This window comes from Delphinapterus leucas, chromosome 4, assembly GCF_059928025.1.
Source record: "Delphinapterus leucas isolate spDelLeu-1000000601 "Yukka" chromosome 4, BTC_Dleu_Yukka2, whole genome shotgun sequence".
NCBI lineage: Eukaryota > Metazoa > Chordata > Mammalia > Artiodactyla > Monodontidae > Delphinapterus > Delphinapterus leucas.
In genome coordinates, this window is record NC_143132.1 from 34,712,143 (window position 1) to 34,736,852 (window position 24,710).

At 36.2% G+C, this 24,710-nt stretch overlaps 1 protein-coding gene across 6 annotated transcripts in view; it reads right to left on the reverse strand.

Moving 5' to 3' along the window:
• GBE1 (1,4-alpha-glucan branching enzyme 1) overlaps positions 1-24,710 on the reverse strand; it is a 297,233-nt gene that overhangs the window by 41,438 nt on the left and 231,085 nt on the right. Inside the window, exon 14 of one of the 6 annotated variants that reach the window (XM_089910395.1) lies at positions 14,677-17,236. The exons of 4 other annotated variants lie outside the window; for them this stretch is intronic. In XM_089910395.1, the coding sequence (XP_089766521.1) occupies positions 17,154-17,236 (83 nt within the window). In that variant the 3' untranslated portion in view covers positions 14,677-17,153. One more of the 6 variants, XM_089910396.1, reaches the window with a different exon arrangement.

Here is a 24,710-nt window from a genome sequence, read left to right on the forward strand (position 1 = left end):
TTAAGTAGGGGGATGCAAAGCTCAAATGTGTTTTTATTAAAGTATCTCTGGTAAATACAATGTGGAGGAGACACTGGATATTGGAAATATCTGAATGGTAGGAAAGCTAACATGGAATTCAAAGTATAAGATAAGAAATAACCAGGGGAGTTCCCTGGTGGTCTAGTGGACTCTGTGCCTTCCCTGCCAAGGGCCCAGTTTTGATCCCTGGTTGGGGAACTAAGATCCCACTAGCCGCACTGCGTGGCCAAAAAAAAAAAAAGAGAGATGACCAGATGCAGTGGGAATGGAGAAAAGAATGGCATTTTTGAGGTGGAAATAACAGGATTTGATGACTGCCTGCTGCATGGATTTTAGTTCCAATGAGGACATTTATGAGAAACATGAATTTAGGCAATTGAATCTCTCCGGGACACAGTTTCCTCATCTGTAAAATAGGATAACAAGTTTCATAAAAGCTCTTTTAAGGTTCAAACGAGGTACGTTAAGGCACTTGGTACAGGGTCCGGCGGCTAAAGCTTTCAATGTTTGGCAGCTTTTACATTACACACTCATTTCTGATGCTGCTCAGAAAAGAATGACATAAAAGCCAATAAGTGAGAGTTACTATAAACCTAAAATTTCTGGCTCCCATCATTCTGAGGAGGGAACTAACCAGCCCAACTCTGCAGCAGACACACAAGCAACCAGGATGAATTCAAGGCAGCTATTTGGCTCTTCTTCACTTGGTTTCATGGTACAACATTATTCTTCTCTTTAAAGTGTGGAAATTCTATGCCGATGAGTTTATTCGTATATTTTATAATACAAACACATTTCCCTAAGCCAAGTATTAATGTTCTTTGAATTATCTATTTTAGATCTTAAAAGGCAGAATTGACTGTGAAAGTAATTTTGCTACAAGACACCCAGATTGATAGGGCAAATCAGGTTGCTATGTTAGGAATCCCCTCTCTACACTCTTCCTTCATTATTCCTACTACATGTTCATCCTGCAACCCCTGAACAAGCTCTCAGGGGTTATTTATAGTTATACTGTATATTATATACACACATATATGCTATATATTGTATATATTATGCTATATAATATATATTTTTATAGTATATATATATAGTATACAGATGATTCTATTCCACCTAAGTTGAAATTTAATCCTCAGTATGATGGTCTTAGGATGTGGGACCTTTGGAAGGTGTTTATTTCATGCGGGTAGAGCCCTTATGAAAGTGATTAGCACTTTTATAAATACGAGACTCCACTGAGCTCCCTTTCTCCTTCCCCCACAAAAAGATATCACTAGAAGTCTATGACCTGGAAAAGGTCCCTCTCTCAACCATGCTGGCACTCTGATCTCAGACCCCCAGTCTCCAGAAATTGTGAGAAATAAACTTTTATTGTTTATAAGCTACCTGGTCTTTGGCATTTCATTATAGCAGCCCAAGCGAAATGACATCACTGTTCCCCTGTTGATAAATATTTTATTTATTTTTATTTATATCTATAGCAATAGCTATATATATCTCTCTATCTATATCCATACCTATACTTATATACATATCCATCTATCTATTTATCTATCTTACCTACCTACCTACCTACTTAACAACTAGTTTTTGAAAAAAGGTAGGTATATTATATATTATTTTGAATTTTAATATAAACACTTTCCATGTTAATAAGTATATTATCACCATGACGGTATTCCATTTTGTGCATAAAATGCAATTTTATTTAACTATTTTCCTCATGTTAGTCATTTTGGCTTTTTCTAATATTCTAGCATTATAAAAAAAAGACCAGTCTTATAAATGCATCTCTGTACACTTGTCTGATATTTCCCTAACATCAACTGAATAAGTAAAATACTGGTTCAAAAGGTAAATAGCAGATAGGATTCTAAGAGAAAACATTTCCCATGTTTTGAACATTGCTAATTATTTGAAGACACAGGCACAAGGTAGTAAATTGTTTCTCAAAATAATGTTTAACACACACACAAATTATATTCCTTAATGTATATGTTTAAGTTTCTACTTTAAAAGTACTCTTTATTAGTTAAATATAAGACTTCATTTTAGTGCCTTCTAACATACATTGATTTTAAACATTCATTTATCTTTTCAATAACATCTAAAACTATTAACTATTAAGAAGAAAATTTATTACATGAGGGCAAATTAAGTACTTGGAAAAAATATAAGAAAAAAATGAAAGTGGTAAAAATGTTTGGTATCATAATCCAATTTAGGATTTTGTATGTCACTACTTTAAAGAACATTCCAGAAGCATACTTACATAATATGGAATATAAAATTAAACTTCTGAGTTAGAAAAAAGAACTGTTTAAAAAAATATGACATGAAGAAGACCCTATTCTATTAGAGAATAATTTATTAATCTCTATTACAGACTAATTTAGATTCTCTGAAAAATCTCCTGGAGAGGCTTCTTTTTAAATTGAAAGATATAGAAAGTTGCATACAACAAAGAAATAGGCAGAAAAATTCCATTAGTGATTGCAGACAAAACATTTTACAGAGTGGCTTTTGAATGTTATCTCTGTTGTAAATGATCTGACAAGGGGCAAATTAAGTTTAATATAGACAAATGCAACATTAAATTCATATTTGGTTCAAAACTGTAAACACAAGCATAAAATAAATGGAAGCAAATCGCAGAAAGACTTTCAAAGTGACCTTGGATAACAGTGAACCATACTCAGACTGAAAAGAGAAAAGTGGAAAATGCCCGTTAGTATCTTACACTAGTTCTCAGCTCACAAACCTAATGAAGAAAAATATTATCATTAAAACAAGTTAAGAATGTTCTTCTCAGCTATGGTCTACAGATTACTTAGGAAATGTGGCAGCATTTGAGACAGTACAGTGAAACAGGCTCACCCAAATAAGCTTATAAGTAAGGCCTGCTGTATATAAAGATGGATAAGAAATCTAAATTTATTCAGGTAATGGTAAAGAAGGTAATTAACTTGTCTTAGTACACATAACCTGATGGAATAGGGAACACATGATCTGAATCAGCATTTTAATTTAACCAAATTAAAAAATATGTGTGTATATATATTTCTAAATTATATATAAATATGTTATGTTTACATGCATACATAATATATGTATACATTCCTCAGTGAAAGCAACAGGCATTTATAACCTGGGGTTCATGCTTTCCTACCGACTCCTGATATTTTAAAATGCAAAATGTTGTATGTATGTTCATCTGTGCATTTTTCTGAGGAGAGAAAGGTGTTCTTCAGATGCTCCAGGCGTCTGAGTCTTAAAAAGGGTAAGAGCTACTCACTGTATTAGAATGTTAGGAACTAGAAGAATGAAACACAAGTAAGGGTTTCTAAGCTACATAAAAAAAGAAGAAAAAAGTAGAAGCCTAAATTGAGGAAAGCATTTTAAAAATCTTCGGCTGGTTTACTCAACAGATAAGAGGCTTAGAAAAGTCACATTTAAACTATCTCTAGTGCAGAGAGGCAATGAGTGTGACTCCTGAGAACAAGACTTCCAAGTCCAAAATATGCATTGCAAGTAACCTGGCACTAACCATGAAAGCATGCTCTTTCTGCTCGTTAAATTATAATTATGATCACTAAGGTAATACATAGGATGGTACTCGTTTCAAAATGAAGTGAGGATGGTAATTTTTTGAGCTGTCACTTGGGACATTTTGTAAGAAAACTCACAGTTCAGGCCATGATTCATTGCATTCAATATAGTAACAGAAGTGGATGCTTCCAGAAATGAGAAGGCTGAAAGCTTTAGCTAAACAACTTTAAAACAAACACAGGGAAGCAAGTGACTAACATTGCTATGGTTAATTAATGCTTCTAGAAAATTCTACGCTGTTCCTTTTCTCCCTTTCCATTTCGTCTGTAAACAGCACCATTCATGCCTGGTTAATTGTGAAAAATCTCTAAGCGCGAAATTCCTATTGGGATTTATTTTCCTGTAATTAATTTTTTGCTGTTTGATGTAAAGGTCCAAACTATAAATTGACAAGAAGCCAGCTGTTGCAGTGATGAAATTCGAGACAATACAACTAATGAAAAAAGCCCCAGCTCTGTTAGCTGAACATTTTGATTAGCCGGTTTGTGTGTTTTGTTTCTCTAAACTGTAATACATACTAATTTTACCTAGGAATTAATTAAAGTCTATCACAGCCTCCATGCTGTGGATGTTATGTAACTCTTTGTTGATACCAAGTTTATGTATATATGAGAATAAGGTACAGTTTTAATGAGAATATAAAAAACTTTAGCTCCTACTTTTTTTTTTTTTTGCGGTACGCGGGCCTCTCACTGTCGTGGCCTCTCTCGTTGCGGAGCACAGGCTCCGGACGCGCAGGCTCAGCGGCCATGGCTCACTGGCCCAGCCGCTCCGCGGCATGTGGGATCCTCCCGGACCGGGGCACGAACCCGGGTACCGTGCATCGGCAGGCGGACTCTCAACCACTGCGCCACCAGGGAAGCCCTACTTCTCTTAACTGTACTGAAGACTAACTCTTTTTAAAAGGAAGTATCTATTTTAAAATCAAATGCTTCTTTCTCAAGGCCATCAAGTTACCAGAAGGTGAGGCACAGAATAAAATATTTTTCTATATTAGGGAGTGTGATTTCCCTTTTTAGAAAAATAAACTTGCTATCTACTGCTCCATCCCACCTTTGACACTGATCACTATGGCTCCGGGCAGGGGCTACACTACACTTCTCTTCTTCATTCTCCACAGCATGTTCCCGTGTATTATACCTACAACAGGGACTCCTTAAATATTCGTTAAGGTTGGATGTTTCCCTCTACAACTGATAAAGGTCTAACATCATCTCTTTTGAGGTACAGAAACAAAATATGACAGTCAGACTCAGAAGAGGAGATAAAGACAAGCCGAAAAAAACTCAGCAGTGCTACTGGGATTTACCCTTAAAGTCTATCACAGCCTCCATTCTGCGGATCTTAGGTAACTCTTTGTTGATATAAAGTGTATCTATATATACACATATAATGTGTATAAATATATGTATGTGTGTATGTATATATGGTAAGTCCTAAAGAAAATATTTTTAAAAACCAAACAAACTTTAATGCTCATTCCTCTTACCTGTACCAAAGACTATTTTAAAATCAAATGCTACGGTCTCTGGGTTCTCCCTGGAGCCTCCCTCGTGTACACTCTTCCTTCAAAAGGTGCAAGTCAGTGATTATATTATGAGCCCCATGACTCCCTATATTGACCATATGCTCAACTATAACACAAAATTCTAATTTTAAAACTACTGAAGTGTATCCTGTGTATCAGATAACGTGCTCAGTGTACATCAGCATGGTCCCTTTCCTCATAGAGCTTACAATCGAATGAGGAAGAAAGACAAATATAAAAATACACACACACACATATATATATATATGTTTATATATATAAACAAATATAAAAATACATATTTCCTTAAAGAGAGGAAGTTGGGGAGAAGGCTCAAAAAAGGCTTATAGGATCAGTATGAGTTGAAATAACAAAAAACTGTAGGGGAGGAAAGGAGAGAATGGCAGCAAACCTCCTCCAAGAGCAAATATAAATGCCCAGAGATGACAGTTAGGGAGGACGGAATGAAAATTATGTCAATATACAGGGAAGGGGGAAGAGTCAGTCTTAGGAACTCAGTCTTGGAATTCTAGAATTTCCCTTGGTATTAAAAACAAAACAAAACAAAAATCTTTGCATACTAGGCATGTATATAGCTTTTAGAAACATACAGGGTAACTGATGCCACGGGAGTGGATGAAATTGCCTGGGGAGAATACTCAGGGAATAGAGGCAGAAAAGGGAGTATAATGGGACAAAGCCAGAGGCACACTCATACGGCTAGTTGGGGTAGAGGAAGGGGGGCCTGGAAAAGCTGGTAGAGGAAGGGCCAGAGACAGAAGAGGAAAACCATGGCGGGTAGGAGACGGGAGACTGAGCCCTGAGAAGTAGTGCTTCCTAGAGGAAACAGTGCTCAACAGTATTAAGCGCTGGCGAGCTGAACTAAAACCTGAAGGCCTATAATAGATTGAGTAACAAGAGAGGGCACTGATGAAAGAGAGCAATAGCAGTGATATCTGAGGGTATAACCAAAGAACTGAAAACTATACTGTGAGAAATGAATGCTTTATTTTTTTCTATTTGTTTATTCTATGACTTTCTGACAGGTAGTATATTTAACTAAACACCTGGGAGAGAATGGCTCATCTTAGTATGTAAGCTTTGCACTCGTAAATTTTAAATTCTGAGGCAGTTTATGGTATATATTGTATGTATATATATTTCCTATTTTACGACATTTTAAAAAAAGGGTTAGTATGCTACTAGGTTTCCTTAAAATTCCTATAACAAATTTACAAACTAATATTTTGAACAAAAGACATGGTAACTTCCAGTCCTTCATCCCCTAGATAAAGGGCATGGTGGCCTGAATCAAGCACTATAGCTGCTGTCTTGCTCCATCTAATAATACTGTCGTGACTATCGTTCATGCCTCTGACACTGTGACAGCTTAAAGGGGCCAGAAATAATGCTTCTGTTGGAGCTGCGGTAGTGAGGCTGGTCAATACTCTCATCCTGTCCTGCTCTCCCCAGCCTTCCCCCTGATTAATTATGCATAAAAAGTCTTGAGGCAATAGCCAAATGAGCTCTGGGCACTTGGGAAAACAATTTTCAACTTGAACTATGCTTGGACCATGGCCAAACCAATCAATACCTTTACTTATCTACATGATTAGAATTGCTTTGGGTGATAAGTTCCCATCAATAAAGCACAGAATAGGGGGTGAACACTTGCTTACCTCAAGTGTTTTGATAAGAAGATTATCAAAATAAAACAAGCAAAAAAACAAAAAATTCTCTTAACTATCAATGTCCGTAAGTACAAAATCAGATTAACTTTATATTACCTACAAGTGTGGTAGAACAAACGTAGACACGTTTATAAACCAGTCGTTTTAAATGCTGAAGAATTAACATTATTATATTGATGGGTAATTATATATTTCTTGATGCTTTCCTTTAAATCACGAAAATGGAAAAATGCTTTAAATAAATGAAATGTAATCATAAAACTATATTAAAATAATAAAAGCAATAGTAATTACTTGAGAGCCCTCTAGATACACAGACTCTGTGCTAGAATTTTTAGCAGTTATTTCAGATAATAGTCGCAAAAACCCCTCAATATGGGAGGGGACATTGTTCCTATTTTCAGATAATAGATCAGGAAGGTAATATAACTATCTAAGGTTATAAGGTATAAAATATCAAAGTTAGTATTCAAACCTATATCATCTGTATTCTTTCCATTGTATCTGGCATTAGGTACTTAATTTGAACAACATTAGCTGGAAACCTACTATGAATGTACAGGCATTAGGGAAGGTAACGAAAGAGCTATAAAAAGGTGTAAAGGTATATATTTCCAATTCCACTCTCAAGTGTACAAATAAATTATACCTATTACTGACCTGTGCTCCGTTTGTGTCTTGTGTGTTCTGCTACTCCTGCTGTTACTACTCCAAGTGATAGCTGTTTGGTTTCCATGAGGCCTTTTTAAACTTCTGCAGGAAGGGTTTTGGTGCTTGTGCTTCCACTAGTACTTAGATGTAAATTTTTCCCTTGTTAAAACAATTACTTAAATAGTGTAAAAATTTTGGGGTTTTTTGTTTTTTTTTTTGCTTGTCTCAGACTGGGGATAGATATCCTATATCCTAGTTATCCTATATTTTTATTTATTATCCCTACTGCCTAATCTAATAACAGGCACAGAATACCCATTCAAGGATTTATTAAACCTGTGTTGAAAGAAAAAAATGAAGGAAATCTGCTTCCCTTAGTAGGCTATAGACTGCTTATGGAAAGTTCTGTCTTACTTTTTGATTATACAGTTCACAGCACAGGAACTCAGCTAAAGAAAGTATCTAACAATTTTTTTTTAACTGATTGCAAAATTGGTCTTTATAAGACCATAAGAAAAACAGACAAAAGTGCTTTGGGATGGAAAGGGGATGGATAAAGGGGAGCATATCCATGTCACCAGGGAGGGGAAGGTGTATATCAGGAGATAACTTCAGCTCTCTATTTCTCAGAGGCCTCCTCTGGCGTTCTCCTCTGACTGCCATGCCAATAGGAGGCAGAATTTCGAATTGTTCATGTTGCTCTATATACTTTGACCTACATTCCATCTTCGTGGCACAATTTTGTTTTAAAATAAATAAAAGTATCATCAAACAAGGATAAGGCAATGAACAAAACAAACGAGACTGAACTGAGAATGTGTTATTTTTATGCAAACACAATTTTTAAGAGCTAGATAATATTTTCTTGAGAAAATTGATAACAACAGTAATGGACTTTTGCCATTCATTCCAAAACCATTTTGATGCTACATGAAGCAGAGGACTCACGATACTCTTTGACGGGCAGTGAAGTGGGAGTAAGGGAGAAACTGTGGGGGGGAAAAAGGGGGTTCTTTAATAAAATCCTAACTGAATTCAGATTTTTCTGCAAGTAGTTAACAAATGTGTTAGAAAATGATTTGCTAATGGACAGCCTTGTAAAAAGTGTAAAAGTTTTGCATGCGAACAGGGCACCCACTGAAAGACTCCACACCTTTCTAGGTGGTAGAAAACAAGCGAGGAAGACAGTAATGTGAAAACAAAGAATATATTGGCTGATTATAAAATTGATTATACTTGTGGCTTTGTGGCTATTCTAACTTTAGGTTTAGACTCAAAAGTTTAGTAGTGGAGTCACACTGTACTATTTTTCCCTAAAATTTGCCTATAATTTAGGATATGTTACCACCAAGTCAGGGTCAGTTCCCTATGGTCATATGAAACATACATAGTAATAGAGATTAACACACTTCCCTAATGAATTATTAAGAGCTAAGCAGATGCATTTAGAAGGGAAGGATATAACCACAGGAAGTAAGATTGGAAAGAAAATGTTCATTTAAATCCTCTATACTTCATAACCAACATCCATTTAACTCAATCCTGGTACCATTCCCAGGCTAGATGAATATTTCTGTAAGAATCTAATGCTCTTTCAAGGCACAGCCTGGATATAGCTTTTCTGAGGTTCAATCTCCCGCAGCCTTTCTTCTGTAGGCAGCAACTCTAACTCCCTAGTAGAGAGATTTAACTACCTGCTTATAACTTAATCAAAGAACCAGTATCAGTTTGCCTTTGGATGATGCTTCTATCCCTCCAAGTTCCTGCCAACAGCTAGTTATCCTTCTCTACTTCCCTGCTGTCAGCTCTTGCTTTCCTCTCAGGCCGCTGGTGCCCAAGAAATGAGAAAAAAGTTCCCTAGCAGCACGGTGGCTTGTGGGAAACACTGTGAACTTCTTCCCCCAGCAAGAAGAAAGGTTCTCAGTAATTGTACTTGCTTGCTTCAGGTGTCTCCCTTTGCTCTGAATAAAATGGATTTCGAATTTTAAAAATGTCATGGCAAGTTTATGAATTAGCCTATCAACTGGCTTTGAAGGCAATTAAATGGGAGGGTTCAAAAACACAAACATCTATGTCTTTAAAATAATAATATTTAAAATATTATGCACAAGTCTCCTAGAGAGGTTTGATGCGATGTAAACAACTGCCATCACCACCCTCCACACAGGTAAACCTTACAATCTTCCATAAGGCTAAGTCAGTCTCTACACTTCCATAAAAGTTTACATTCTAATAAGAGAAAGGGTTTGGTAAAGAAAAGAACACAGAAGTGAAGCAACACAACAAGTGATTTAGTCAGTTGTGTGCTTAACTTTCATGGTATCCAGCCATTTCATTAAACTATTCCATGTGGAAATGCTCATCACTATTATTTGTCCCTGAATGAGTAGAGTTTCTTTGTTCGCCTTTAAGCTTTATCTCCCAACATACAGAACTTGCTTCAGGCAAACCAGATGACCCATAGTAATATGATATGGCCCATCTTTCCTGCTTCCACATCTTCTCTCCAGTTAGTCCTTGGCTTGTAATGCCTGTTACAAGTCAAAAAGGCAAACGCCTCCAGAAATTCTGTCCATTCTTCAACAACCAGCTTAAACATCATCTTCTATGTCGGAGACAAATCTCCTTCAGTCTAAGAAACTTACCTATTTTTATTTTTAGCTAGATAAACTGATGTCAAGAAAAGATACATTTCCTAACTTCCCTTTATGGCTCTCCTTTATGGCGCTGTGTCTAAGTTTTGTCCAAAGATATACAAGCAGAATTGTTTATGTGAAGATTCTTTCTAAAGAGCTGACTCAAATGGTGGACATTCACTTCTGGTTCCTCTTCCTTCTTCCTTATGTAGAGAGAGTGTTGGGGTACTTATCTGGACGACGTGGGAAGGGCAGCATTTCAGGTTTGTGACTTTTACTTTATACAATGAAATGTTTTGTACATATAGATACACAATTAAGTGAATTTAATGTAACTGTACCAAAAAACCTAAGGGTATGAAGAATATCTAAGTCAACTTCCATTCTTCAGGTTAGAAATTATATGTATAGTACAGAGGGAAACAATATGAAATATGCTATTATAGAACACATATCTTAATCTGAAATGAACATACTGTATTAATTTTTAAATAATATAAAGAAAGCTATTCCGAAATAAATGCTATAGCTTGCCTAAAGAGTAAAGAAATATAGCAACAGTAATGGACTTTTATTACAAGAGACTCTAAGAGGCTCCAAGACTCCAAGAGACTCTAATTACACTAAAAATATATTAAAATAAGCATCCAGAATCATGGCTCAACAGTCCCTCACAAATTGGTACATGAATGTATATAAATACTGTGTCAAAGTTATCCCAAAACTTCTTGAAACTTTACAGAAAGTCATTGTGTCTTTTTCAGAGGGGAAAAAGAAACTTTTAACGTTCCAAATGACAGATGTCAAGACTCATGAAATACCTAAATATTCATAACTTAGCAGACATTCTAAACAACCATCCAGGGATATATACATATTTGCTTTAATGTTATTCCTGGGACCCATTTTAAACAAAAAACCGTATAGGAACAGTGGGAGCACAGAGTGAAAACATACTAAGAGGTAAACTCTACTAACTGACTTATATAACCACAAATTCCATTGCAGTTTTATGCTTTCAGATAATTTTCTGACTATAACCTAGTCGAGTCTTCAGTAAAGAATTTCTCTTATAGAAATTAGAAAATAGGCAAAATTATGTGTATACAGTGAGTAAAACATGGGATATAGAAACAAACGACATGAATTTTAGTACTCTGTCACAATATATAACCTCAAGTTGTATAACTTTTCATTATTTGTAATATAGTTAGAACTTACACTTACTAAACACTTATTACATGCAAGGCATAATTCCAAAGACAACATCACTAAATATTTTAATTCTTACAAGTGCCCAGTAAGATAGGTATCATTATAATCCCCATTTATGACATGATGAAGGTGAAGTTCCAAAAAATTAAGTAATGTGCCACAGATGATGCAGCTAGGAAGTAAAGCAGCCAGGATCAGAATGCGGGCAGACTGTCTCCAAACCTGAATTCATAACCATTGTGTTATACTGCCTCAGAATGAAAATTATAAAAAGAATACTGACTTTGCAGGTTGGTTGTACTAAGTGAAGTTATGCATGCAATAATGCTTTATAAACTTTAGAAGTTTAAAGAAATGCAATATTAATAGAAAAATGGCATAGGAGTACAGGAAAAAGAAAATGAAGAATAAGGATGCTGTGACTGGGTTACCGGCTGCATGTTACAGACAAGGAAAAGGAAGGAGCAACTGAAATGACTCGAGTTCACCCATGGTTACTAGAAGAGAGATGATGATACTTATAATAATAATAATTTTTGAAAGGCACCACAATTTGTAGCCAGGATGATTACAGTTTTGGATTCAGTGGCTTCAGGAGCCAACAAGATACCATGTATAGATCTCAGGCAGGCAGTTTCCAAATTTATATTTGTAGTTTAGAACAAAAGGTTCGATCCTGAGATGCAGATGGGGGGGATTATCTGAATTAAAGAGATGGACAAAGCCTAAAAGTAGATGAGCTCTCTGAGAAAGAAAGAGTAGGGAAAAAGTAAAAGAGGCCCAGGACAACCCCTGAGGAAATATGTACGTTGTAAAGAGAAACAAGATGAAAAGGAGACTGTGAAGGAAACAGGGTCACGGTTGATAGAACAAGGAAGGCAGGGAGGGAAGACATGAAGGATATCAAAGGGAACCAGGTGATCAAGGGAGTTCAGGGAGTAGGTGCAGAGACCAGCAGGTCAATGATGGCCTTAGAAACCAGAGTTTCCAGACTGTAGAGACGGCAGTGGGAGGCCTACAAGGGTTTGAGTGGGCAAGAGTATGAGAAGGAGGGGTTAACAGGCATGACTACATAATGAAGTTTGCCAAAGTAGAGAGAAACAGATAAAAATACTAGTTAGTTTCACAGATTAGTAACCTATTTCTCAATTTGAAAAATGTACATTTTAAAGCAATGATTCAAGAGTTTTTGATAGTTTCTCAGATTCATTTCCTAGTTATTTTATAATTATCAAAATAATTAAAACAAATGTGTATAAAAATCATGGTGAAAAGAACTGTTTCCAGTCCAATGCTTACTGTTGATATTGTATGTTTAGCCACAGCATAAAAGGAGACATTTATTGTTTTATTTAAGTACAGTTGAAAAACAAAAACAATTTAGGTGTCACTAAAGTATATACCATCAAGTTGCAGGGGAAATACTGCTTGGTATAAAATATCTTGTGATAAGGGTCAGAAAACAGCAATCTTTTTTTCTAATTAAAATCCAAAAATTCTGTTTTTCTATCAGTAAGTCATAATAATTATATCCGCCTTTTCCAGTTAACCTCCTCAAGACAAAACAAATATTAAAATATTCCTGACTCATAAGGAAACAAGTGTTTTATGTACTCATGGTTAGTTACATAGATAGAAACTGATTTTAGGAAACAAAACTATTACTACAAATGGATTTCAGTACACTAAATATTAATGTGTATAATGATTATATTATTTTCTTATCCAAGAAAATAATTTTCATAATATGCATATAGCAATATAGAGATATTAGAACTTTTTTCCAATTTAAACTTATGACCTTAAAGTCAACTGATTAAATATGAACAGATATCCTTGTATTTTACTAAAAATATGATGGGTATCTATAGGAGAAAAAATTAGAATGTAAAAGTTTCAGCTCTTTATCTTAAGTTGTCTGGCCTTTGATGTTATATTTGCTCAGGCAACTATTGCCCTCATTTAGTCAGGGGCAGCATATATTGGCAAGGGAAAAAGAAAAAAAGTGGATAAGAATAAAAGAATTAAGTGGAAGTAGGCTGGCGGTAATTGAAAATATTTCTTTCACTTTCAAACATATTTAAAACTTAAATCCTGTCTTTTTTAGCTACTTGAGAAATATCTTCCAAGGGAATAAGAACTCTCATCAATACCACTGTTAGGAAGAATATGAGGCCAATGTCTGTGTCTCATTTTACAAAAAGAACATTTAGTTACATGGGAATGGCCGAGCCAGGACTTTTTAAGTGTCTACTCTAGAAGTAGAATCTACACATCAAACTAGAAAACTGAAACAAATATCCTTGAGATACTATTGATACTTTGAGATAAACAGAATCTAGTGGGTGACACTTGAACAGAAGGCCTAGAGTTACGATGTATAATACAGTGTTTTTTGACCTTTTTGTCATTATTGCCCCCTGACCTATGACACACACACAGACACACACACACAAGCCTTTTAAGACATTTTTTCCTAATTGCTTCCACCCCGTGAAATTTAAATACTGCAGATCTGCTGCAGATCTGTTTAAATATGCTATGATGCTCTGGAGGGCAATAACGATTATAATATCTAAGTTTTGTTTGCCCTCCCTTAAGGATCAATTTTCACCCCTATTGGGGTGATAGCACCCTCTTGAGAATGCAGGAATAAGGCATGTTTGTGAAACCAGGAAGATAGGCATGTTGCTGAAAATAAGTGCATGCATACTTCTCCGTGTAGAGAAGGCACATGCAGTATGAATCAGGTAGTCAAGGAATTGTTGGATTATACATCTTCCAAGAGTATATAAAAAGAGCATATCTGGTCCACGTGATCACTGCCCCCTGGATTTTATTCCCATCAGGCTCATTTTAGGAGCTGTCAGAAAAGTCTGGCTCTCACTTTGTTATACAGCAAACTAACACAACATTGTAAAAAAAAAAAAAGAGAAGAAGAAGAAAGAAAAAAAAGAGAAGTCTGGCTCTAAAAATATTGGGAGTGACTAACAAATATCATAACAGCAGCTTTCCGGACAGCCTCTTCAATAAATGGTGCTGGGAAAACTGGACAGGTACGTGTAAAAGTATGGGATTAAATCACTCCCTAACACCATACACAAAAATAAGCTCAAAATAGATTAAAGACCTAAATGTAAGGCCAGAAACTATCAAACTCTTAGAGGAAAACATAGGCAGAACACTCTATGACATAAATCACAGCAAGATCCTTTTTGACCCACCTCCTAGAGAAATGGAAATAAAAACAAAAATAAACAAATGGGGCCTAATGAAACTTCAAAGCTTTTCCACAGCAAAGGAAACCATAAACAAGACCAAAAGACAACCCTCAGAATGGGAGAAAATATTTGCAAATGAAGCAACTGACAAAGGATTAATCTCCAAAATTTATAAGCAGCTCATGCAGCTCAATAACAAAAAAACAAACAACCCAATCCAAAAATGGGCGGAAGACCTAAATAGACATTTTCCCAAAGAAGATATACAGACTGCCAACAAACACATGAAAGAATGCCAACATCATTAATCATTAGAGAAATGCAAATCAAAACTACAATGAGATATCATCTGACGCCAGTCAGAATGGCCATCATCAAAAAATCTAGAAACAATAAATGCTGGAGAGGGTGTGGAGAAAAGGGAACACTCTTGCACTGCTGGTGGGAATGTGAATTGGTACAGCCACTATGGAGAACAGTATGGACATTCCTTAAGAAACTACAAATAGAACTACCATATGACCCAGCAATCCCACTACGGGGCATATACCCTGAGAAAATCATAATTCAAAAAGAGTCATGTACTAAAATGTTCATTGCAGCTCTATTTACAATAGCCCGGAGATGGAAACAACCTAAGTTGTATGAATGGATAAAGAAGATGTGGCAAATATATACAATGGAATATTACTCAGCCATAAAAAGAAACAAAATTGAGCTATTTGTAATGAGGTGGATAGACCTAGAGTCTGTCATACAGAGTGAAGTAAGTCAGAAAGAGAGAGACAAATACTGTATGCTAACACATATATATGGAATTTAAGGGAAAAAAAATGTCATGAAGAACTTAGCGGTAAGACACAAATAAAGACACAGACCTACTGGAGAATGGACTTGAGGGTATGGGGAGGGGGAAGGATAAGCTGTGACAAAGTGAGAGAGAGGCACGGACATATATACACTACCAAACGTAAGGTAGATAGCTAGTGGGAAGCAGCCGCATAGCATAGGGAGATCAGCTCGGTGCTTTGTGACCGCCTGGTGGGGTGGGATAGGGAGGGTGCAAGGGAGGGAGACGCAAGAGGGAAGAGATATGGGAACATACGTATACGTATAACTGATTCACTTTGTTATAAAGCAGAAACTGACACACCATTGTAAAGCAATTATACTCCAATAAAGATAAAAAAGAAAAATAACAGTAGCTTTCCAAACTTGCAAGCAAAAGAACATGTTTGACTATTTTTATTTATTTATTCTGCTAATATTTCTTTGGCCTCATTTATAGGAGAGTCCATATACACACAGAATTTAAAAGTCTCCTAATTAAATGAGAGAGTCCTATCAGTTCACATAGCTTTCAGAAGACCTTGCTTTAATAAATAAAATGCCTTTCAAAAAGTCAATAAATGAATTTTTCAAAATGTACCGGGGTTATAAATGTTTATTTGCTCAACATGTAATAATCAAGCTCTGTCATACTACTATTTTAAAGTCTATAGCTAGGCATAAAATAAGCTGATCTTTAAAACAATATGTTAAATGCACAGCATTTTTACATTATAGTAAAGAAAAAGAAAATATAAAATGTGGAATGAATTGTTAACTACATAATGTAATTGATATTTTTTATTAAACTATAGATAATATATTGGAATAATCCAAGATATCTGAATGTCTTCTCATTTGTGGAAAGGTGTTATCAAGTATAATATGAAACTTTCACTTATGACTTTTATATAATCATAATGTATGTAAGATTAAAGTATTGAAAAGGTGTGGATTATATAGGTTTTCAAACTTTCATTTTTGTCATCTTTTCATCCGCAAATGGTCATCTCAGCACATCTCAAAATGGAACCTCTGAATGATGGTGGTTTTGTGTATGTTGGTGAAGCTCAAACACCTATCATTAGTTTTTGGTTTTTTTTTTTATTCCTTCACATTCCAAGTGTCTTTATTTTAATCACAGGCACCCCCTCCAGCTTTATTAAGATATAATTGACATATAACATTGTATTAGTTTAAGGTGTACAATGTGTTGATTTGATGTACTTATATATTGCAAAATGATTACCACCAGAGCTTTTAACACCTCCATTGGGTCACATAATTACGATTTTATTTTTGTAGTGAGAACATTTAAGATCTACTCGCTAAGAAACTTTCAAGTATATAGTACACTATTATTAACTGTAATCACCATGCTGTACATTTCCAGACTTGTCTTATAACTGAAATTTTGTACCCTCTGACTAATATCTCCCCATCTCCCTGCCCCTACCCAGTCATTAGTTTTTTTTTTTTGCTTTATCACTGTCCTTTATTTTTTTTAACTTTTAAAAATCATTTTTCATTTTATTTATTATTTTAAAAAATAAATTTATTTATTTTAGGCTGCGTTGGGTCTTCATTGCTGTGTGCAGGCTTTCTCTAGTTGTGGTGAACAGGGGCTACTCTTCGTTGCGGTGCATGGGCTTCTCTTGTTGCGGGGCACAGGGTCTAGGGGCGTAGGCTTCAGTAGTTGTGGCACTCCAGCTCTAGGGCACAGGCTCAGCAGTTGTGGCGCACGGGCTTAGTTGCTCTGCGGCATGTGGGATCTTCGTGGACCAGGGCTCGAACCAGTGTCCCCTGCGCTGGCAGGCGGATTCTTAACCACTGCACCACCAGGGAAGTCCCATTAGTTTTTTTAAAAAGTAATTCATAAGGGTCTATTAGACAATGGCGTACAAACAAAGACGCAGAGCAGTTTCTGGATTGTTTCTCTCAAGCTATAAAATTCCTCTATAAAAACTGAAAGTTGACATTTTTAAAGTTTAATAGTATAAGCTTTTTAGTTAATTTTCAATACATTTCCTGAATATGTTTTTAAAGGGCAGATAACTATTGTATTGTAGACTTTCTATAATATAGTTATGAACTGTTTAGCCTTTAAAAGTTATGCTATCGGACTTCCCTGGTGGCGCATTGAGAGTCCACCTGCCGATGCAGGGGACACGGGTTCGTGCCCCGGTCTGGGAAGATCCCGCATGCCGTGGAGCGGCTGGGCCCGTGAGCCATGGCCGCTGAGCCTGCGCGTCCGGAGCCCGTGCTCCCTAACGGGAGAGGCCACAACAGTGAGAGGCCCGCGTACCGCAAAAAAAAAAAAAAAAAAGTTATGCTATCATTCTTTTTAATTTATAATTTATGCTTCTACAGGTACAACTTACTTTAAGCAACTTAATGATATGAAAATGTTTTCATGAAAGACAAATCAGGTGGTAATTCTTTGCTATATTACAGAATTCTTTAAAATAACACATTTTCAATTGCATCTCAAATTATTCATTTTCAAACTCTAAATTAAAGAAAACTTTTCCAAATGATAGTTATTTCATAATGTGAGTTATACCTATACTACCTATATTTTTAAAACTGCTTAAATCAAGCACCTGGATCATTTTTGAATTATGAAATAAAATGCAGAGGTTGATTCAAACTTGCACAAAGAAACGTATCTTTTATATGACCTACATAGACCAAAAATTTCAAGTACTATTACTTGATTACTTTGGATATAAATATACAGTAAGAATAATTTACCTAAATAACATAATGATAGTTTTATCGTTATATTACATAACTTAGGTGGAATTAACAATTAAATTTCTCTTTCATTTTGAGGCAATAATCAGAGGAATCCTAGTATTTGTATGGCTCTGGAAAATGGCAGTTTTATTTTCCTCATAATCTTCAGAAAAATCTTTTTTTTTAATGAAGTAAATGATTTTGAACCCATCCACAAGAGATACATCCAATTTATTGACTGATGTGAATAGTGTGGAAAGAACTGAGACCTACAGTTTTAAACCAATTTTAAAGAACTCCAGGGACAGAAGATCTTGCAGTGCTATATTTAGTGTGAGGTCACTGCCCCCTTAAATCTATCTCTCACATTTTTAGTCCAGTAACATATCTAAACTGTGGATCTGACAATGTCAATCTCCTGTAAAAACCCTTCAATAGCTCTCTATGACTTGGCCTCTCTCTCATCATTCATGTCCTAAATTAATATGTCCCTCATTCTGTTTCACCTTCTTAGCTTTTCGTAGTCACCATTCCAGTGAGGGACACTCATAGAGGATCAGGATAGAGAGGAATGGGGCACTTTAAACTGAACTCCCTTTCTGCAGGACACCCTCCCTTATAGCCCACTACTTCCACCCCCCCACCCCCGAGTATCAGTTTAGTGTTCTTCCCTGGGGTACTCACACTGCTCAATGCGGATCTTGAAGGTGACATTTATCACCCAACACACTTACGGCTATCTGGCTTTGTCAGTCTTCTTCCTGGACACTACGCTCCGTGAGCTAATGCCTACGTCTTCTCTTTGTAAGATAGGTCCTAGGCTGGTACCTGACCTGGCAGTAGGTGCTGAATCACTGTAGAATGAAGGAAGCATAGGGGACTAACAAGTCATTTGTAAGACTGTCTTGAAATTTGAGAATAAGTTACTTTCTCCCTTGATTTGTTTCAGATTGCTGCACAATATAAAATTTGGTTTGTTATTTTCCTCTTTGACTTACCTCCTCTGGAGGGATGTCTATAGCTAGAGATTTACCAACATCACTGACAATCTTAGCATACATTTTAGGTAAAATAATAATAGAGTTGGCTCTCCGTATCCCAGGATGCAAAAACCACGGATACAAAAGACTGTACTGCGTGACTGATTTTACGTAAGGGGCCTGAACATCCTTGGATTTTGCTATCCTGGAGGGTCCTGGAAGCAATCCCTGCCCCGTCACGGGAACCGAGGGCTGACTATATTGGCTCATATGAAGTAGTGTGAGGCAGACAGAGCTGTGCTCAAATTCTGGCTCTTGTATTGATCTGAACAAGCCACTTAACCTTTCATGTCCTTTACGTGTGAAATGAAGGCAATCATTCCTACCTTTCAGGATGGCAACACAGGTTTAAATGAGATATTATATGTAAAGCACTTATTGTACTGCCTTGCTCAGGGTAAATATTCAAGATATTGGAGCTAGTTTAAGACTACCTTGTTCAAAGACTGTCAAATGAAGACAAGTCACCCAAATAATATGCATGCCCCCAATCCCTCAAGGAAAATATATTCCCAAAGAGAAACCTGTGTCTCTCCAGTGAGAAAGGAAAAAGAAAAATTACTATATTTTCCAAGGAATTTAATCACCCTACTACTAACTGAGATTAGTGTGTATATTTCACCATCCTGCTTTGTTTGGGGGAGTGAGGTGGGGTGGAGAGTTAAAACTCAGATAATGATCTCAAGTTTTAGAGGCAAAGAAATTCACCTTCTAAATCCTATCTCCTGTTGGCAAGTTGCTCAGGAGAAACGCTGTCAGAGCAGATTATTTGTGTTTAGAGCAGTCACCATCACATCCCAAGAGATGACAGCCATACATAGCTCACCAGCTCTGGTAATATATAATCAATCACCTTTTGCATCCTATGGTTATAAGGATTTTTACAGCCTGCTTGAATAATACTGGAAAAGTCAGCCATTCAGTCTTTTAGCTAAAATAAACTCTCTGATCAATCCTGCTTGGAAGGAAGATCTGGGGGTTTCTTGGTAACCTCTAGAAGCCTATGAAAAGCTCTAAAAGGCTGTGAGCCAAATAACAAGACTTACTATCTAGTAAAAGTGGAGAGAAGAGAATTAGTAAAAGAGAGAAATGATTCAAGAGCCTAACGCCACAGCAGAAATATTGTGACGTGTAAAGAAAATCCATACCATGGGACCAGTGGGGGAGAGTGGGATGCTTATTCATTTATTGGCATATCCTTTAGGCAGATTCCACCAATAAGATGAGGTTATCACCCAGGTGGGCCTTTGGGATTGGATCAGGGGGAGGCTTAAAGATATAACTCTAAATTAGGAATCCAGGGCTAGTTATGATGTCCATTATATATTAATTTATCTTTACTCACATGTCTTAGGATAATACCTTATTTTTTCCCTTCTTAGGAAGATGAGCAATTTGACAGAGGATCCTGGACCTAGATGACTCCCTGAATTTAGAGGATTCTTCTGTGGGACGCTGAAGCTCATAAAGTGAGGCTTTGAAGTTCTTTTAAAGTGCTAGGTAACAAAGTAATAAGGAAGGTTTGATGAAATTTCTATGTTTCTAAATAATGTTAAATTACATAGTTCCTCCATTCTGCAAACTCCACCATCTACAACTCAACAATGGAGCTAGAGAAGTTTATATACTAAACTTTTAACCCAGGGCTATGTGGATAGTGAGTTCATTCAATGTTATATATACATACATGCATACATACACATACATATACACACACAGTATACATACAATGTGTATTTATGTGTGTGTTTTTGTGTGTGTAGTAGCCTAAGAGCAAATAATTCAGATATTAACTTTAGAAAAAACTGTGCTCTTTTCACTGGGACTTATTTTAAGGTCCAGGCCCATTTTATTGTTTTGTTACATTAGGAAATCTGCTATGCAGCCTACATGTTGAACTTCCTATTTGTGATTATCTCACCTTGAGGAGAGAGAGATGAAAAGAAAAATACGTGTCTCCCATATGTGGGAATTTTCTTTCTTTATAAAGATATGATCATATACCTTCTCACTGAGAAAAGTCAGTGCCCTAGATGGTAAGTTTTGGCTTAAAATCCATAACACATGAGGAATAATATTCCATTGATTAGCATGTTCTGCACAGAAGAACAATCTTATTTTCCCAGCAAGCCTCTCTAATGAAATAAACATTTGAACCAACAGTAATAATTAATATCTCTACTTTCTGATGCAGTTTTAGAGCAATAAACCAAAGAGAGAAAAAAATTCTTGTTTCTGGTGTAAAAGGCTTAGAGGCAAATGACCAGAGAGCAGCAGACCTTGCTTAGATGGATGAAGACTGGGGTCCTGCAGTGGGTCTCATCTTATTGCTTTAACCATTTCTTTGGAACTTCAGTAGGACGTCAGCCCAGCTGAACAGTAGTTTAGGGAGAATCATTTACACCACACCCAATAACACCACTGACAACCACACAGACCCCAAAAGAAGATATGCAGGGACTTATACAGATATCCTACCCTAAGATCAAGACGGGAAGAATTAAGGACACATAGGTTCAGTTGCTTCTGTTTTCCTCTCAACATCCAGATTACTAGTAGACCCTTTTCCTATGTGTAAAGGGTGTGATGTGTTCAACTTGAACAATGTGAGTGGGCTAGAGAAAAATGTGGATAAATTGCATCAGAAACATTCTTCACTAGGTTAAGATGAACTTCTCTAAAGTGACTCTTCTCCCAGGTTATAATCGTCGGCAAGGATTTGAAGGTTCTTGTGTGAAAATTAACCTGTCAGAAAGAACACTTCTGGTACTGAGCGGGGTATTTAAATCACGTCGGGAAAGGGACAGGTGAGTCCCTCAGCTAGCCCCCAGTGATCCCAGCACAGTCTGGATCTGTCTTTGGTCTAACTTTCATTTTTGCATTTCCTTCCCATCAGTGGATCTCTATGTTCTATCTCCACAAGTTAATCACTTTGTGAGATTTTTTTTTAAAAACCACTAGTGTCACAGCCTCACGATCGCTGACTCTGGCGTGAAAGGTTGATGAGGCTCAGGGTTCAGTATTTTAAAGATCCCCAGGTAACTGCAGCAGTACTTCCTTCTTAGCCCCATGCTGTACTCATATTCTCATTAAATGCCAGCCAAAATTGGTTATCAGTGTGCTGTGAATCAAATCAGGGCCATTACTTTTAAGTCTATGCCATTTAAAATAGATTCTATTTGTGTCTCTGAGCATTTTAACAGGGCTTCAAGCCATTTACAGCTGCTCATATTGAGAATTTTGCAGTTTTTCACAGCTCAGTTTTACAGACTTCTCCTAGCTCTGTCACATTCAGTAAACTTGCCTCAACAAGCTAAGAGAAAATGCCAAAAACCAGCACTCCTACTGCTCAGCAGAGTGTATTTTGTCCTCTTATAACTGCTTCAATTCCAGCACTTAGCAGGAAGACATTTAAATTTTTATTGTATTCCTATCTATCAGAAAAAAGAAGAATTTACAAGTTTGACACTAAACAATCACAGATGGAAGATGTGAAGTAGGATCACACATTTTACACTGAAGTATAATGTAGCTATCACTAAATGCAGACCGACACAAAATCCATCCAACTTTCCCTGTGGCTTTAGGGAGAATGTAACATATTCATTAAAGAATGTCCCACAGAATTCCAAATGTCAAAATACAATATAATCATATTGAGAAAATCCTTCAAATTTAGTAATGGAAATTTCATAATACTGCTGAGAGAGAAAATTGCCAGTTTGTAATTATGCCTCTTTCTCCACAGGTACCACTCATTACAGAAACTAGGAAAACAACATGGTAATGAGATTCCTAAAGAAGAAAGTAATAAAAACAGATGTACGCATACCAGATGACCACACTGTTAATAAAAGACAGTTTACTCCATTGTCATGATTTTAGTTTGTTTATAGAGAAAACAATATAAGAAAAGTAGAAAAGCCTTCTCATTTAAATTCTATCTGTTGATAAAAATCTATTTGAGAAAGCTTCTCAATACCAACCAGGAAAACTCCAGAAGCAGCCCCATTCCTGTTTGCCTTGTTTGCTATGGGAAGTCCAAGTCCAGCCTCCTGGTCCTTCATTGGCCCTTCACTGACAGTTGGACTCACAACATACCCATCATCTGTCCCAACTTCCCTTCCTTGTACCGTGCCCTCTATGATTTCTGTTCTAGAACCAGAGAACTTTCCTATATCTTTTACATCCTCTTGGAATTCTCTCTTTACTTCCTAGCCTTAAGGAATCTTTAAAAAATTCCAAAGCCCAGGCTATAGCAAAGGCCAATTCAATCACAATTTCTAGTATTTTTTGAAACTCTCCAAGTCATTCCAGTGTGCAATTTTGAGAATCAGTGATTTATGGGTTCTCTATTACATCAGCTATTTCCTAACACTTTCAAAATCCTTCCCTCTTTTGACAGATGCCTGACAAAATTCCAACCCTTGATCAACCATGGACTACTAGGAAAAAAAAAAATGTCACACAACAAAGAGGTTGATTTGGCTTATAATCTTGATTACAAATCTCAAATAAGCATTCAGTATTACCTAGATATTCTACTACAGTTCTCTAGTATTTTCACGCCTGAAGATGTCCATTTCATACTTCTACTTTTTTTCTCAAAAGTCTCTTACTCCTTCCACTCTCAAATGATGACCTCACTGATAATATAAAAGTTATCAAGCATGAACTTCTTTGCCTTCACACAACTCTACTTACATCCAGAAATTGACATGAAAACAATTGGTTTAACTGAATGAATGAATAAATAAATGAGGGAACAAATCAATGAGTCCCAATGATTCCAGATTACTTCTGACATTTCAGTTTTATGTAGTAACAGCTGATGTCATGCGAAATATGTATTTTATGACTGCAACATGAGTTTTCAGTTTTCTGGACTACCATGCCATATTATAGTAGTGAAACATTGTTAGTTTTGTTGATTTTAACCCTGCTAGTTCAGTACTTTTTAAATGAGAAATTGGAATCACTTATGTTTTGACATAAACCCAGAGAGTTACATGCAGCATTAAAATTTCTAATGGAATGAAGGTGTACTCATTTAGAAAATGGTATTCTATAACATAGAGTTCCCAGGAGGAAAAAGAAAATGGTAACCGGGAAAGCAAAGCTTCTGTTGCAAGAATGATTCTTACTTTAGTTCAAAGACTTTCTGAACAAGTGGAACATGAACATGACAGTATTGAAAGTGATTCAGATCACTCTGCATCTGAATCTCTATCTATATATGATGAAACTCAAGAAAATGAAGTCAAGTTGCTTAAAAAGATTTTCTTCAAGTTATATGACACTTGGTTACGTTTAAATTAACATATTTGGAGTTAGCTGTCCAATGTAACCTTCTCCTACCATTGCCCAGCCTAGGATAGGATTACAAAGAGCTTTCTGAAGAGCCAGAAAATTTTTCACAGAAACCGACTTGGAACTAACTCGATGATGACAACACTTTAATTCACGTTATTTTTGAAATTCAAATCTTTAAAAATGATTAAATAATATTATTTAGTTTTTGACTT